This window comes from Armigeres subalbatus, chromosome 1 (genome assembly GCF_024139115.2).
Source record: "Armigeres subalbatus isolate Guangzhou_Male chromosome 1, GZ_Asu_2, whole genome shotgun sequence".
Taxonomy (NCBI): Eukaryota; Metazoa; Arthropoda; class Insecta; order Diptera; family Culicidae; genus Armigeres; species Armigeres subalbatus.
In genome coordinates, this window is record NC_085139.1 from 281,907,014 (window position 1) to 281,924,426 (window position 17,413).

The 17,413-nt window shown below is 43.7% G+C and overlaps 2 protein-coding genes across 2 annotated transcripts; one reads left to right on the forward strand and one right to left on the reverse strand.

The window, feature by feature from the left end:
* Positions 1 to 616: 616 nt before the first annotated feature.
* On the forward strand, positions 617 to 11,781 carry LOC134207653 (NPC intracellular cholesterol transporter 1 homolog 1b). The gene is made up of 7 exons (XM_062683421.1): positions 617 to 1,043; positions 1,246 to 2,178; positions 2,236 to 2,453; positions 2,517 to 4,045; positions 4,108 to 4,220; positions 10,699 to 11,264; positions 11,320 to 11,781. Exons 1-7 carry the CDS (start codon positions 1,001 to 1,003, stop codon positions 11,695 to 11,697), a joined length of 3,780 nt encoding a protein of 1,259 aa, XP_062539405.1. The 5' UTR covers positions 617 to 1,000; the 3' UTR covers positions 11,698 to 11,781.
* Positions 11,698 to 12,483, reverse strand: LOC134207654 (uncharacterized). The gene is made up of 2 exons (XM_062683422.1): positions 12,003 to 12,483; positions 11,698 to 11,946 (listed from the first exon to the last, which is right to left on the reverse strand). Exons 1-2 carry the CDS (start codon positions 12,401 to 12,403, stop codon positions 11,778 to 11,780), a joined length of 570 nt encoding a protein of 189 aa, XP_062539406.1. The 5' UTR covers positions 12,404 to 12,483; the 3' UTR covers positions 11,698 to 11,777.
* Between the last annotated feature and the right edge of the window lie 4,930 nt (positions 12,484 to 17,413).

A 17,413-nucleotide genomic window follows, 5' to 3' on the forward strand; every position in this document is an offset into this window, starting at 1 on the left:
AAGTTTGTGCTACTGGATAAATATGTTACAAGTATTCATATTCTTTGCTTTCTCTGACATTCTTTGTTATCATTTTCCATCAAAATCACAAATTTTCCATGCCATTATTCGCATTTTGGATTTTTTGTCCGTTTCCTTGTTATTTTTTTATTCCCCCTCCCCCTCGTATTAATATCCGGACTCTTTCACCCCCTCCCTTGAGCGCAGACTTCCCTTTTTTCAAGAGCCCTTAAGGTGATTATAGAATGAAACCAGAAATCGGCCATTTTGTAAACCACGTGCTTTTCCAATATTTTTTTCAAGCGCACGAGATGAAAGAACAATAACGCGTATGGGGCTGAAATAATGGTAGATCGATTGCTTAGTTACGCTGAACAATCATAATTTGAGTTTCGGCACTGTACGAAAACTATTCCGCCAGATTTGGGCATTTTGAAATGTATGTAGATAAACGTGTGGTGAATTTGAAATTCACCACGGGCTTCATTCTATAATCACCTTAACTAAGCGTGAAACCATCGCCGTCGTGGATTATCCGAATCTGCTAATCGGTCGTCAATCACTAGGTCGACGACTATCGACGGATTCCCTTTCGATAAGATACCCACTTATGTCGCACACATTCGGGCAACTCATTCAAGTGCTGCTGCTGTCGATGCAGTAAGTGGCATATATGAGGAAAGCTAACCGGAATTCTCCACAGGCCACAGGTGTTCAATTTTGTTCGGCAACGACGACGAAGACAACAATGGCGATGACTTCGCGAGGGTGGGCGTCCTTTCAGGGGGAACTTATCTCTCGCGCGTCGGAGTAATCTTATCACCGGGTTCGATTGTGCGATAGCCGGCAGTTGGTCAGTATTTTGGGCTCGATTGGTCAATTTGGCTTAGATCTGGCTTAGCTGCCGGTGTTCGATCAGTCAACAGCCGGTCGTTCAGTGGGTCGGAGGTGGTTCCGAAGTTTTCGGTCACGATTTTTTTCTTCTGCTCTATGGGAAGTGATGGGCAGGGGCAATGGATTGCTGTCATTGCGGTGGATGAGTGGTATGTGAAGTATTTTTCGAGCAATAAGGTTCAAAAGTCCATTCGGAAACGTGAAATGGGAATTTCCATAATTAGGGGGAGTGATTACGATTTGAAAATTTTGGAACTGGCGTGACCAGGAAGTCGCGCAGAATGATTGATGAAGAGCCTGATTGCTTCACACATAAAAAAACTGTGTTCTGAATTTCTGAATATTTTACAGTGAAACTGCTGGCGTTGGTGCTAGTTTTAGTGGCTGAGCATGTAGCATCGCAGGAGGATGAACATCACTGTGTGATGTACGGAATTTGCCGTGAGAGTGGGATGCACCTTCAAAATTGTCCGACTACGGAGAGTGCAAAGCCGCTGAATGATGAAGCAGGAGAGGAGATACTGAAGCGAAGATGCGGGTTTTTGTTCGAAGATGAGAAAATGCCTGTATGCTGCAATACTGTCCAGTTGGAAGAGTTGGACAAAAATTTTCGGAACGCAGAGGGCCTGTTTGGGCGGTGCGAGACTTGCGCAAGAAATATGTTGTACAGTATTTGCACCATGGCCTGCAGTCCGGAGCAGAGCCGATTCTTGACGGCTCATTTGGATCCCTACGGGTATTACGTGGAGAAAGTGGACTACCGTATCGACCCAAAACACGTAGAAGACGTCTACAATTCGTGCAAAGGAGTTATTGTCCCATCAAGTGGAAAATATGCCATGGACATTGCATGCGGAGGTTGGGAGTCAACGGGTTGCAACGGAGAGAGGTGGTTCGAATACCTTGGTGACTCGGTTAATAATGATTATGTGCCCTTTATGATCGAGTATCAGTACCCTGAAGATCCGGAAATTCGCTACAACCAGGACGTTCTGCACTGCAACGAGTCGTACGCCGATTCGAATAGTTGTTCGTGTGTGGATTGTGCTGAAACTTGTCCGGTGTCGGATCCTCCCGAAGCGGATGATCCTGGCTTTTTGGTTGGAGATCTGAATGGTGTGACCTTTGTGGTTGCCATAGGCGTTGGAGGTTATGGGCTATTCCTCGTATTTTTCAGTGGGATCTGGAAATCTTCGGGCCCATCGTTTGAATTTCCTAAGTTTTTTGGAGGCTTTCCGGGCGTGAATGTCGCCTTAACCAAATTCTTTACTATTTGGGGGACTTGTAAGTATTCTTTTCTGTTTATTTCAAGCTTCAATTAATGATCACACCCATGTTCAGTTTGTGCCGCACATCCGGTGCTTATCATCGCCGTTTGCTCTTGGGTGGTTGCCGGCCTTTGTTATGGAATCATCTACATGGAGATTACAACCGATCCGGTGGAATTGTGGGCATCTCCTGATAGCCGTTCACGCCTTGAAAAGGACTACTTCGACTCCCGGTTCTCCCCATTCTACAGAACCACGCAACTATTCATCAAGCCTACTACCCAAAATTACGTGAGTACTTCTTCAATCGATCCGTGTTGTCTTAAATTAATTCGTAACCGTCTTCGCTTTCAGATCGTCCACCCAACGACGGCGGGTAACATCACATTCGGTCCAGCGTTCGACAAGGACTTTCTTCTCGCGGTATTCGAGCTACAGGATCAAATCGAGCAAATTGGCCAAGAAGAGGGCGCAGGCCTAGAAAAGATCTGCTACGCTCCGATGACAGCAGCCGGTCAGGAAACAACCCTCAGCGAATGCACCATTCAATCCGTGTTCGGATACTTCCAGAACAGCTACAGTTCGTTCCACTCCAATTATACAAACGTGCAGGGCTACGAAGTCAACTATTTGAACACAATCAACGATTGCACCCGCAATGCGTACATTCCGACCTGCTTTGGACCCTATGGTGGTCCGATTGAGCCTGGCATAGCTGTTGGAGGTTTCCCAACGACGTCCGGTGAGAACCCCGACTTCCGTCTCGCCACAGGGGTGATTGTCACCTTTCTGATCAACAACAAGGTCAACAAAGATGATCTAACTCCGATGTTAGAATGGGAGCAGAAGTACATCAAGTTTATGGACCAGTACCGCCACCCGCTGATGGACATTGCATACACGGCGGAACGATCGATCGAGGACGGAATCAATGCCTTGTCCGAGGCCGAGATGTACACCGTCATAATCAGCTACGTGGTCATGTTCGTGTACATCACAATTTCTTTGGGAAGGATCAGCGGAATCCGGACGTTCTTCAAGGAGTCGAAGATTACCCTGGCGGTTGGGGGAATCGTAGTGGTACTGCTTTCCGTTGCTTGCAGTTTGGGTTTCTTCGGTTATTTGCGGCTCGCCACAACCATGCTGACGATCGAGGTGATTCCGTTTTTGGTGTTGGCCGTGGGGGTGGACAACATCTTCATGCTGGTTCATGCCTTCCAGCGGATCGATCGGTTGGAGACTCCGAGAACGGACAGGGCAATCGGGAAGGCACTGGGTCAGATTGGGCCTTCGATCCTGTTGACGTCGGCTAGCGAGTGCTGTTGCTTCGCAATCGGTGGGTTGTCGCCGATGCCTGCGGTAAACACTTTTGCCTGGTACGCGACGGTGGCTCTGCTCGTGGACTTTATTCTGCAGATAACAGCTTTCGTGGCGTTGATGGCGTTGGATGAGAGGCGACTGGCCAGTGGCCGTTTGGATCTGTTCTGCTGTGTGAAAAGCGAGAAGCAGCTGGCTAAGGCAGAGCATATTGGAATCTTGGAGAAATTCTTCGGGAAGTACTACGCGCCGTTCATGATGAAGAAGCCGGTGCGGATGACCGTTTTGGTGATATTCATCGTGGTGTCGTCGCTGTCGTTGATGGTCATCCCAAATGTGGAACCCGGATTGGACCAGGAGCTGTCGATGCCGAAGGACTCACACTTGGTCAAATATTTCCAGTTTATGGCGGAGCTGCTTTGGATGGGTCCTCCGGTGTACTTCGTTCTCAAGCCGGGACTGAACTACTCTGCATTTGATGATCAGAATTTGGTCTGCGGTGGAGTTTTGTGTAATTCTGACTCGGTTCAGACTCAGCTGTACTTGAAATCACTTTATCCGGAGATGTACGATTGAACCCGTTTTTATTACAGTATCGAATCTAATAATCAATTAACTTTTATTGCAGAACTCGCGTGGCTCGTCCATCTTCATCGTGGCTGGATGACTACATCGATTGGCTGGCCACGACTGGCTGTTGTCGTTACAACCAAACTGACGGATCTTTCTGTTTAAGCTCCAGTGAGTATTTATCTGCTATAAAATCGGGGAAAAAGCCGTTTGACCGAGAGTCATTTGGCCAAAAGCCATTTGGCAGAAAGTTGTTTGGTCGAATATGTTATTTGGGCGGTACGAACAGTTGGGCCAAAATCCATCTAGACAAAGGTCATTCGGCCGAAATTGACATATGGCCCAACATATCGTTCATCCGACCTGGCCATTTGGTCAAAGGTTGTTTGATTGAAATGCACAATTGGCGAAACAGATCATTCGGTCGAAAAAGCCGTTTGGCCGAATTTATCACTTGACCGGAAATGCCATTTGGCCAAAATAATCGTTTGGTCGAATAGCTTATGAGGCCGAAAGTGTCATTTGGTCAAAAATGACTGATATCAGGCCATTGGGCCGAACATCATTGGGCCAAATGGTTATAAAACCGAATGAGAAGTAAGAGTTAGATGTGAAAAAGGGAATATGAAAAATCAGTGCTTCCATCTTCTTTCTTCCTCCTTCCTTCGTTCTTTCTTATTTTTCCTTCCTTCTTTTTTCTTTTTGTTTCCTCATTCCAATTTTTTCTTCCAATTTGCCATTTGACCAAAATGATCGTTCGGCGGAATATGTCGTATGGCCGAAAATGTCGGTTGGCAGAAAATGTTGTGTATCAGGCCATAAGGCCAGTGGTCATAAGGCCGAATGCTCTTAACGCCGAATGGTTTTAAGTCAGCACTTCCTTCTTATGTATTCCTTTGTCCTTCTTCTTGAATATTCCCTTTTTATTTATTTTCTTCATTTTTCCTTCCTCCTTCCTTGTTCTTTTTTCCTTTCTCTTCTACCATCAAATCGCTTCTTTCTTTATTCTTCCTTATTCATCTTTACTTCTTCCTTCTTCTTTCTATTTGTTATTTTTTTCATTTTTTTTCTTTTTTCTTGCGTCTTTCGACTCCTTCTATTCTTCTTCATGCTTTCTTGCTTCTTCTTTCTCCTCCTTTCTTGCTTCCTCTTTCTTCCTTCTCCTTTCTTTTTTCTTTTTTCTTACAACTAATTTCTTTATTCTTCTTTCTTCCTCAATATTCTCTCTCTCTTACTCCATTTTTCTTTCTTTTCATCTTCCTAATTTCTGTTCTTATCTTTTTATCCCTTCCTCATTTTCTTTTATTTATTATTTTTCCTTCCTTTTTCTAACTTTTATTTTTTTTATCTCATTTCTCCTTTTCCCTCTTAATTAATTCTTCTTTCTTTTTCCTTTTCTTTCTCTCTTCTACTTTCTCCATGTCTTCTTACATTTACCATCTTTCTTCTTATCTCTTTTTCTTATTTCCTTGTTTTTTACTTCTCACTTCCCATGATTGGGAAAATAAAATTGAAATGTTGAGAAATAAGAAGTAGGAAGAAGGTAGAAAGAAAAATTATGAAGGAAGACGAAAGAAAGAAAAAGGATGAAGGAAGCAGGGAGAAGAGAAAAACGAGAAGAAAGTGGGAAGGAAGAAGATGGAAGAAGCAAAAAGGAAAAAAATAAGCACATAGGTACTTTTCATATCTCATTTCTGGAGAAGGGTCATTTGGCCGAAAAGGTCATTTGGCCGATAGGGTCGTTTGGCCGGAAGGGTCATTTGGACGAAAAGGTCATTTGGCCGAAAAAGTCATTTGGCCGAAAAGGTCATTTGGCCGAAAAGGTCATTTGGTCAAAAAGGTCATTTGGTCGAATAGGGCATTTGACCGAAAAGGAAATTTGGTTGAAAGGGTCATTTGGCTGAAAGGGTCATTTGTCCGAAAGGATCATTTAGCCGAATATGACATTTGGCCGAATAGGACATTTGACCGGACAAGTCATTTGAAAAGTGGGACATTGAGAGTGAGAAGAGAAGCGTCTCAATTCTCATTCCTCATTTCTCACTTCTCACTGTAAAAAGTGAGAAGCGCGAAGTGAGTAGTGAGACGTCTCTCTGCCAACTTTGCACTACTCACTTTTAACAAGGAGAAGTGAGAAATGAGGAGTGAGATGTGAGACGATTCAATTCTCATCCCTCATTTCTCAATGTAAAAAATTAGAAGTGCGAAGTAAATAGTGAGACGTATCACTTTTCACTTCGCGCTTCTCACTTTCTACACTGAGAAAAGAAAGATGAAGAGTGAGAAGTGAAACGTCTCCCTACTCTCTTCACTGTGATAACTACTCAGAGACGTCTCACCACAAACTTCGCACTTCTCTCTTTACAGTGAGCAGTGAGAAATGAAAAGTGATTAGTGAGTAGTAAGACGTCACACATCTGTTCTCAGTGTAGAAAGTGAGAAGCGCGAAATGAATAGTGTGACGTTTCACTTCTCACTTCTCATTGTGAAAAGTGAATAGTGCGAAGTGGGAAGAGAGACGACTCAATACTCACTTCACGCTTCTCATTTTTTACAGGGAAAAGTGAGAAATGAGGAATGAAAATTGAGACGTCTCTTTCATGACTCCTAATTTCTCACTTTTCATATGACCTATTCGTTCAAATATCCTATTTGGCTGAATAACCTATTTTGCCAATTGTCCTATTCGGCCAAATGTCCTTTTCGACAAAATGTTTTATTCGGCCAAATGTCCATTTCAACCAAATGACCTATTCGGCCAAATGTCCTATTCGGTAAAATGTCCTGTTCGGCCAAATGCCCTATTTGGCCAAATGACCTATTCGGTAAAATTTCCTATTCGTCCAAATGTCCTGTTCGGCAAAATGTCCTATTAGGCCAAATGTCTTATTCGACCAAATGTCCTATTCGGCGGAATGTCCTTTTCGACCAAATGACCTATTCGGCCAAATGACTCTTTCGGCCAAATGACCCTTTCTGCCAAATGACCCTTTCGGCCAAATGACCTTTTCTGCCAAATGACCCTTTAGGCCTAATGACTCTTTCGGCCAAATGACCTTTTCGGCCGAATGACTCTTTCGGCCAAACGACTTTTCGATAAAATGTTCTATTCGGCCAAATGTCCTCTTCGGCAAAGTGCCCTGTTCGGCCAAATGTGCTGTTCGTTCGAATATCCTATTCGGCCAAATGTCCAATTCGGTAAAATGTCCTATTCGGCCAAATGTCCTGTTCGGCAAAATGTCCTATTAGGCCAAATGTCTTATTCGGCCAAATATCCCATTCGGTCAAATATCCTATTCGACCAAGTGACCTATTTGGCCAAATGACCTATTCAGCCAAATGCCCTATTCAGCCAAATGATATTTTCGGCCAAATGACCTATTCGGTCAAATGACTCTTTCGGCCAAATGACCCTTTCGGCCAAATGACCCTTTCTGCCTAACGACCATTTCGGCCAAATGACCTTTTCGGCCGAATGACTCTTTCAGTCAAACGACTTTTTTGACCTAACGACCTTTTCGGCGAAACGACCCTCTCGGCCAAATACTCCTTTCGGTCAAATTACCCGTTCGGCCAAATTGCGATGGGTTTCGGCCTTATGGTATGTTCGGCCTAGTGGCATTCGGCCAAACGACCCTCCCCCCTCATTGCTTACTTTTTCACTTGTTTCTTCCTATTTGGTCTTATACCCATTCGGCCTGATGATCAGGAGAAGGATAAACAGAGAATGAAGAAGGAAGAAAAAATGGAAAGAGATGAAGAAATATGGGAGAAGGAAAGAGGAAAAGGGAGGATATCTAGACCAACATTTGAAAAGGGCATAACAGCCAAATATTATTTTAACTAATTCTTCGTCTACATATATTGCTATACATATATGTGGACGAAGAATCAGAAGGAATAAATTTTGGCTGTTACGCCCATTTCCAGTGTTAGTCTAGATATAAAATAGAGAAGAAAGAAGTAAGATGAAGTTAGAGGGCAGAAAGAAGAAGGAAGAAAGAAGCAAGAAGGAAAGAAAAAATAAGGATAGGGAATGAAGAAAAAAGAAAGGAGGAATAATGAAGAAGGAGAATGGAAGAAGGACGAATGAAGTAGGGAGAAGGCAGACGGATGAAAAGTAAAGAAACAAATAGGATGGGAGAAGGGGAGAAGGAGAAGGATTAAGGAATATTTTTCTACTTCTCACATGCTGCTTTTTGCTTCTTTGTAATCACTTCTTAATAATCAATTCTCAGCTTCTTCTTCTTACAAGTCAATTATCACTTCTCATCCTTCATTTCCCACTACATACTCACTTCTTACTTCGCATTTTTCACTTCCCATTTCTCACTGTTCATTTTTCACTTTCCACTTTTAACTTCTCACTTTTATTTTCTCACATCACTTTTCATTTCTCACCTATGATTTCTTGATTTACACTTCCAGTTTCTCACTTGTCACACTTTATACTTCTTACTTCTCAATTCATTTCCTAGTGTAGACACTTGTTTTTTTTTCTAATGTGAAGTGAGAAACTTTTTATTCCTTACTTCTCGCATCACGACCCGTTCGGTCAAACGGCATTCGGTCAAATGACCCTGTACTGTTCTGCCAGCCAACCATTTCGGTCTATTTACATATTCGGCAAAACAAAATTTACATCCAATTGACTTTTCCGACCTAGAGACATTTTCCGGCCAAACGAATTTTTCGGACAAAAGACATTTACGGTGATATGGCGTATTCGACCAAATGACATTTAGGCCCATTTTAACTCTTCTACCAAACGAGCATTACGGTCAAACGGAATTTTGTTTATTCTGTTCGGCCAAACGACTTTTTCGGTCAAATAACGACTGCTTTCAAATAGTAATTTCGGCCCAATACCCGTTTCGGCCAAACGTTCAATTCGGCAAAATTGAATTCGGCTCGATGACTTTCTTAATAAGACTTAATAAGTCGAATCTCTGATGGCGGAAAGTAAAAAAAATCGGTTGGCTGGTCATTTGGCAAAAAAAATGCCATTTGGCCGAAAAGGTCGTTTGGCAGAAACGGCTATTTGGCTGAGTGGGTTTCACAGCTGAAATTGTCGTTTGGCCGACCAGCTCATATGGCCGAAAATGTCGTATGGCCAAACAGTCATTTGACGAGAAAATCGATCAATCGAGTAGGTTATTTGGCAGGAAAATGCCGTTTGGTCGAAATGGTCGTTTGTCAAAAAAGCAACTTTGCCGAAAAAGTAATATGTCCGAAATCGTCGCTAGGATGGAAAGATTTTACGACGGTACATATCGTACCGACGGGGCCCTCCTTAGCCGTGCGGTAAGACGCGCGGCTACAAAGCTAGACCATGCTGAGGGTGGCTGGGTTCGATTCCCGGTGCCGGTCTAGACAATTTTCGGATTGGAAATTGTCTCGACTTCCCTGGGCATAAAAGTATCATCGTGCTAGCCTCATGATATACAAATGCAAAAATGGTAACCTGGCTTAGAAACCTCGCAGTTAATAACTGTGGAAGTGCTTAATGAACACTAAGCTGCGAGGCGGCTCTGTCCCAGTGTGGGGATGTAATGCCAATAAGAAGAAGAAGAAGAAGACATATCGGAACGGGTAATATATCAAAAAATGTCTTTTGGGCGACACTGTCACACTGTGCAATTCTCATTAGTCACTTCTCATTACCCACTTTCTGTACTCACAATCTAAGGGTTTTTCCAAGTATTTCAAACGGCATTCGGCTAAATGACCCATTTGGCCAAACGAAATTTGACCAAACGGTATTCGGTCAGATTGCCCTCTACGACGTTTTGCCTAGAAAACATTTCGGCCATATTACCTATTCGGTTGCACGACTTTTACGGCCAAATCAGTTTTTCGGCTAAAAGCCATTCGTCTGAATAACATTTTCAGTCAAATGGGCCTTTCTGCCAAACGACCATTTTAGCCCAACGGCATTTTCGTTCAATTGACCTATTCAGATAAAGGACTCTATCGACTAAACGCCCTTTATGGACAAACGGCATTTTTGGCTCAACTATTCTGTTCGTCCTAATGACCTGTTCAGCCGTTTGTCGCTGTCGACCAAATGATTTTTTATTCCAAACTGTTTTCAGCCTAAAACCCGTTTCGGCCAAATGTTCCATTCGGCAAAATCGAATTCGGTTTAATGACTTTTGGCCGAGAGTCAAGTTTTTTGGCTGAACAAACCATTAGATAAAACACTGCAAGCTTACTTTCGGCCGTGCGATCCTTGCAACATTTTTTGGCTTTATGACCTGTTGGGCAACTTTCTGACGTATGACCCGTTCGGCCAAATTGTCCTTTCTATCTAACAACCATTCTAACCAGACGACGTTTCGGCCAAACGGCATTTTCGGGAAACCATTTCGGCCAAACGGTGTTTTCAGTCAAATGACTTTTCGACGAAACAATAGTTTTGGCGAACTGACATTTTCTGTAAAAAGAACTTTTCGGAGAAACGACATTTCAGCCATAAGGCATTTACGATCACATTTTTTTCTAGATCAAATGACGTTATTCGGCTAAATTACCAGTTCGGCCGAATGATACTTTCGGTCAAATGACACTAACGGTCAACTAGCCCTGGGCCGAATGTCCTCCGGGCAGACGACCCTTTCTCACAAAATCGATTGTTTACCTTTTCCAGACACCTTCTGCGCATTATGCCCGAAGGAGTTCGACGAAACGGGCGTTCGTCCAACGGTGGCCCAGTTCGAGCGCTACATGGAGTTCTTCCTGTCGGACATTCCCGGCGATATGTGTGCCAAGGCTGGCAGGGCAGCGTATTTGACGGCATTGAACTACGTAACCGGTTCGGATGGGCACCTGAACGTGCACGATTCGTACTTCATGAGTTACCACACAACGGTGATCACCTCGAGAAACTTCTACGAAGCACTGGACTGGGCTCGGAGGATCACCGGCGACATCCAGCTGATGTTTGACGAGAAGGGCATTGATGTGGAGATCTTCCCGTACAGTGTGTTCTACGTGTACTACGAACAGTACTTGACCATTTGGGGCGACACCTTGACGTCGCTGGGACTGTCGCTGGCTGCTGTCTTTGTGGTGACGTTTTTGGTAACTGGTCTGGACATCGTGTTCTCGTTGATTGTACTGCTGATGGTGTTTTTGATTCTGCTGAATATGGGAGGCTTTATGTGGGCGTGGGACATCACACTGAACGCGGTTTCGCTGGTCAATCTCGTCATGGTGAGTATGGCTAATACATATTCTGGTACTCAAATAACGAATTCAATCATTGCAGTGCGTTGGAATCGGAGTCGAGTTCATCTCACACACCGTACGTTCGTACAAGAACGAAGCTGGAAGTAAGACTGAGCGAGCAGCTGAAGCGCTGACCAAAACCGGCAGTAGTGTCTTCTCTGGAATCACGCTAACCAAATTTGCTGGAATTATTGTCCTCGCGTTTGCCAATTCACAAATATTCCAAATCTTCTACTTCCGCATGTATTTGGGAATTGTCATAATCGGAGCGCTCCATGGATTGGTTTTATTACCTGTATTTTTGAGCTACATAGGACCAAGGTCTACAAAACCATTATCGATTTTCCTGCCAACTTCGGAACCTGCCAACCAAAACGGAATCGTACATTCTGATACAGAACCAATCGCCAAGCTCTAGTTAACTTAGCATAGTTTAAAGATAGTCGTATCGACAGTCATATTTATTCACCTCACTTAAAATACAAATCAATACTCGTTTCAACTGGGTAGTTTGAATGGAATTCCGGTGAATCTCGGCCTCTGGGTGATTCGGTCCGCGTTGATCTTCTCACCAATCAGCGTAATCTCGTGCCGTTTCTTCGGATGGTACAGCAGATGAACGTCCTCTGGCTCTTGGCGATAGAACGGGTCCGTATGCCACCCGTAGCTGTTGAACGAAAAACATTAGACCACCTTACACCAACCGTATCCACGTCAACTCACCTCTGGTTCTCAGTTCTCGGTTCCTGAAACTTCTCCTTCGGCCCCTCTGCAATATTCTTCTCCAGCAACTTAAAGTACTTATCAAAGTTGGCCAATCCGCTCTGGGCCGCCGCCGTAGTCGAGTCGTACTTGGACCAGAACTTGATGGCAATCGGAACCCGGTTCAGGTTCGGCAGGAAGTGGTCCGTCACATGGCTGATCGCGTTCTGCTTGTTGATGACTTCCTTCTCAAACGCGTACGACACAATTGCCGGAGGTTTCGCCGGTTCGTCCTCCTTGATGGCCGGCGCCATGACGTCCGGCTTCATTTGCGTTTTGCTCCCGGAAAACCGGGTTGCTGCGAGTAGGACCCGGGCACAAACACGCGACTTCTTCGAACTCAACTTGTCGCTCCGAACCATTCGAATGGACTGAAGTGAACCCACCAGCACCGAACCGGTCGGTGTGCTGCGGCAGGGAACCGGTGCCCAAATTCGGGCCGAAAATTGCCTTGATCGAAGGTTAGACCGCGCGCGTGTCTGTCAGCGAGAGAAGCGCGCCAAATGCAAATAAAGGGTTGTGCGAAGCAGCTAAATGGAAGCAATAAATTGCGAAATAATTTATTTCGCCGTTAATAGGAGAAGGATTGGGGCCGGGGAGGGGACGACGACCTTCGCTTCGGGTGGAAACTAGGTGAAAGTGACGTGGCGAAACGCGATGTTTCCGTGATGGGCCGTGGATTCCTTTTTAAAATTTTATTATGAACGATAAACGAATTCTTATGGCTTCTCGGAGCTCGGGAGCGGAATGAATAGCGGGAATCAAGGTTCGCGTTCAGAACTGAGCCCATCCGGCCGGCCTGTTGCCAAGTATTTGGCGCTTATTTGTTATCTGCTTTCTTTTGCACAAACTTCCCGAAGGATGGGGAAGTTTGTCAACGTTGAGGCAGGTAATCGGTGGGAAGTTTTGTTATTTATCTGTTACGGCAGAGGCTTCGCAGTTTTATTCATTTGGAACCACGAGTAATGCCAGCTCACCTCGAAGGTTATTAGGATTCTATTAGGAAAAAGGATCGATACGTTGGAACCAATTATTTCGTTGCGCTGTTGCTTGCCTAATATACAGACGATTTCGTTTGCTTCATTAGGAATGCCTTTGGTTCCTTTTCGGTATATAACAGTTATTTACAAAGTTAGTTAACATTCGTGCATTTATAAATAAGGTGTATTGAAACCACTGTTACTGCAGCGGTGATCCGATTTTATCACGTTTTGATTTTTATTTCGACCCCGATATCCGACATAGTCTTAATATCATGACATCATGATATTATATTATTTACACCAAAAAAGTCTCTCACAAATTTTTTTTTTGATACTTTCATAAATATTACTAACAATTTGACTTTATCTGCAGGTCAAAATTAATATGAAATTTCGGAAAGATTTCATTAAATACCGATTTGTTAATGAGATAATGATGAAACCCAAAAAATCCAAAAAATCCAAAAAATCCAGTTCATTGTCAAAGTTAATAGTTATGTCAGTTAGATTGTCAGATTCATACGGGCAGCAGGGACTATGTCCAAGGGATTGACGATCCCTCCCCAGGACATCTGCGAGTTGTGGGGCTTGCCTAGGATGTGGTGGGGTTTGACAGCGGGCCCTGTGGACAGTGGGCCCTAAAAAGCTGCATGTATCCGCAAGTAGGCCCCACCAAAGCGACCATGTGCCGCTCAGAGCGCACAAGCCCAAGTCCTGGTGTTAGGTGGGATGCAAAACAGCCTTGACACGACGGCAGGAGATTTGCTGGACAGGACAGAAAGTGTGGAAAAGCGGGCATCGGGCGGCTACCCTCTACCAAAGCTGTGGCACCACCAACGAGCTGGAAACCGGCTTCATAGTGCTGGGTAAGATGCGCCAACGCGTGATTGGGTGGCAACCAATCAACGCAAGGATGTGCAAGCTGAGAATTGAAGGCCGTTTCTTCAACTATAGCATCATCAACGTGCACAGCCCACACGAAGGGAGACCCGACGACGAGAAAGAAGCGTTCTACGCACAGCCGGAGCAGACATACGATGGATGCCCACTGCGGGACGTCAAAATCGTCATCGGTGACATGAACGCTCAGGTAGGAAGGGAGGAAATGTATAGACCGGTCATCGGACCGGATAGTCTGCATACCGTATCGAACGACAACGGCCAACGATGCATAAACTTTGCAGCCTCCCGCGGAATGGTAGTCCGAAGCACTTTCTTCCCCCGCAAGAATATCCACAAGGCCACATGGAAATCACCTAATCAAGTAACGGAAAATCAAATCGACCACTTTCTAATCGACGGTAAATCCTTCTCCGACATCACGAACGTACGCACTTACCGCAGTGCGAATATTGAATCCGACCACTACCTCGTTGCAGTATGTCTGCGCTCAAAACTCTCGACGGTGATCAACACGCGTCGGAGTCGTCCGCCGCGGCTAAATATTGGGCGGCTACAAGACGGTAGTCTAGCCCAAGACTACGCGCAGCAGCTGGAAGTGGCACTCCCAACGGAAGAGCAGCTAGGCGCAGCATCTCTTGTAGATGGCTGGAGAGATATTCGATCCGCCATTGGAAGCACAGCTACCGCTGCACTAGGCACGGTGGCTCCGGATCAGAGAAACGACTGGTATGACGGCAAATGTGAGCAGTTAGTTGAGGAGAAGAATGCAGCATGGGCGAGATTGCTGCAACACCGCACGAGGGCGAACGAGACACGATATAAAAGGGCGCGGAACAGACAAAACTCGATTTTCAGGAGAAAAAAGCGCCAGCAGGAAGATCGAGACCGTGAAGAGACGGAGCAACTGTACCGCACTAATAACACACGAAAGTTCTATGAGAAGTTGAACCGTTCACGTAAGGGCCACGTACCACAGCCTGGTATGTGTAAGGACATAAACGGGAAACTTCTTACAAACGAGCGTGAAGTGATCCAAAGGTGGCGGCAGCACTACGAAGAACACCTGAATGGCGATGTGGCAGACGAAGATGGCGGTATGGTGATGGACCTGGGAGAACGCGCGCAGGACATAATTTTACCGGCTCCGGATCTCCAGGAAATCAAACTGTTTTCGCAAACATATCCTTTTTAAAGGCCTTGTTATAGCCACTCGATTATGTAAGTGATGAACTTATTCTATTAGACAACAAATCATTAAAATAAAGATTTGTTTAAATACTCAATTAGATACTCAATATATGACAAAAGTTGGAAATATACGATGGGCTGGACACATTTCTAGTGTGCCGCTTTAAAAAACCAGTTCGTTCCAAATAGAATTGGTTGAGCAAGTATTGAAATCATGTAGACAGATGATGCCCAGAGTAATAACGAGTGTGACATCAAAGCAAGTTGAAACTATTTGCTGGACAGCTTTAATTACATTTACAACCCTCGCCTCCCTCCTCTCCAGAAACTGGCGATGCCATTTGCAACACGTACATTTCTCCATTCAGTAGTCTAACCTTTTCCATGGAATTCCCTCATAATTCTACTAGAGGCAGGTCACCAGGACTAGACCGTTTAGAGCCATCTAGGTTTATGTGAGGGAACTGGAAAAACCATACAAAAGCTTTAAATAACCACATTTTACTTGCTTCATAACTTTTTTCTCCCAGCATGTACAACTTTGTCCTCAAAGACACTTTTCCTTGTTTTTTCGAGATCTTTCAACTAAGATATGGGTCATCTATGTACATCGATGGCCCAAAACCGCCCATTCTCCTTTATACAATTATTAAAACTTATCCAATAGTTTTTTATTGGAATTGTAATATGACCGCCATTACGCATTTTCGTCCGAGGTACCCCCTGGGATCAGCGAAGGTACCCCCGGGGGTACATGTACCCCAGGTTGAGAACTGCTGTTCCAACGTAATTCTGATGGGATTCTGAACATAATCTTTCTTGAATCACGAATGGAATACTTTTGGTCTTCCGAACGGAATCCTTCTGGACTTTCCAAAGAAATACTTCTAGACTTTCGATTGGAGCGTTCTGGGCTTCTGAACGGAATCTTTTTCTGCTTTTGAACAAGGGATTCCCATTAGAATACTTGAGCGATTTCCTATCGAAGCCTTGAAAGGATTTAGCTCGGAACTGCAAAAGGAATCGCTTAAAAAACCCAGAAGAGTTCTTTCCGAAAGCCAAGAAGAGCTCCGTTCAGTTCTTCTTTAAGTGATGAACTTTGTACTGAACTTAAAAATCATTTTAATAAAGCTACGAAAAAAAGCTTCGTTCAGAAAATCAAAAAAAAATCTCGGTTGGTAAATCCAAATGAGTCCTTTCTCTGGGTTTCCGAACGAAATGATTTAGGATTCTGGAAGAAATTCTTCTATATTTCTGAACGAAATTCTTATGGGCTTCCAAAATAGAGTTCTTTTGGGTTTCCTAACGGAACCTTATTGGGCTGCTGAACGAAATTATTTTGGACTTTACTTTCGAACGGATTGCTTCTAGACTTTCAAGAGGAAAACTATTGGAATACCGAGTGGATATCCTTTTGGGATTCCGAAGTCTTAAAAGATTCCGTTAGGAAGCCAAAGGTATTTTGTTCGAAAGCGCAAAGCTTACTTGTCTTCAGTATCTCGTACTTGACTCGACTAAGTATTACAATGACTTTTTGATTATTGTAATCTACGTTTTCAAAAGTGCACTGTTTTTCAATAATTGTCTCTATACAGACAAATACAGACATTTTGCTGAGATTGATACAGACTTATAAAAAATGTATCTGGCATGCCTGCTTGGACGTTTGCTGTTTGTTTGTGTTGTTTGCTGCAGCATGCTGGTTGCTGCTTGCAGCTTGTTATAATATATTATATTCAGTTTTCGCACTGAATATTAAAAGTAGTGAATATTAAATAATAAAATAGAAGCGAAAAAGAGAATGATTCCAACATGTCATTTTCAACGGTAAGTTGTTGTATAATTTAATAATAATATAATTTAAAATGGAAGACTGATTTTTAGGTTATGTCCGAGGGAAACGGCATGCCTAAAAACCAGATCGATTTTTAAACTCATTGTACTCCAACGAAAAATTAATTAGTTTTTCAGTTTAGCAGATTTAATTAGTCACAAATCGTATCGGATATCTCTCAGCCCCATAACTGAGGATATCCTACTGATCTACGCTTAATTTTATATGAAACCATTTCCGTTGTCTTTGAACATGGGGCATGGGAATGAAACCAAAGTGCCTGTAAAAGCAGAGCATGACTAATGCTACCCTGATATTTATTTAATATTCAGACCTGCGGAGAATCCGAGGAGTCAGCCACCAATGCAGGATACGACCGTACAAGAGACAGCGCAATCTGGTTTTTAAAAAAGAAATTTTATTTCTGGCAATTTTTTTAAATAAATCTTATAACTTACATTGAA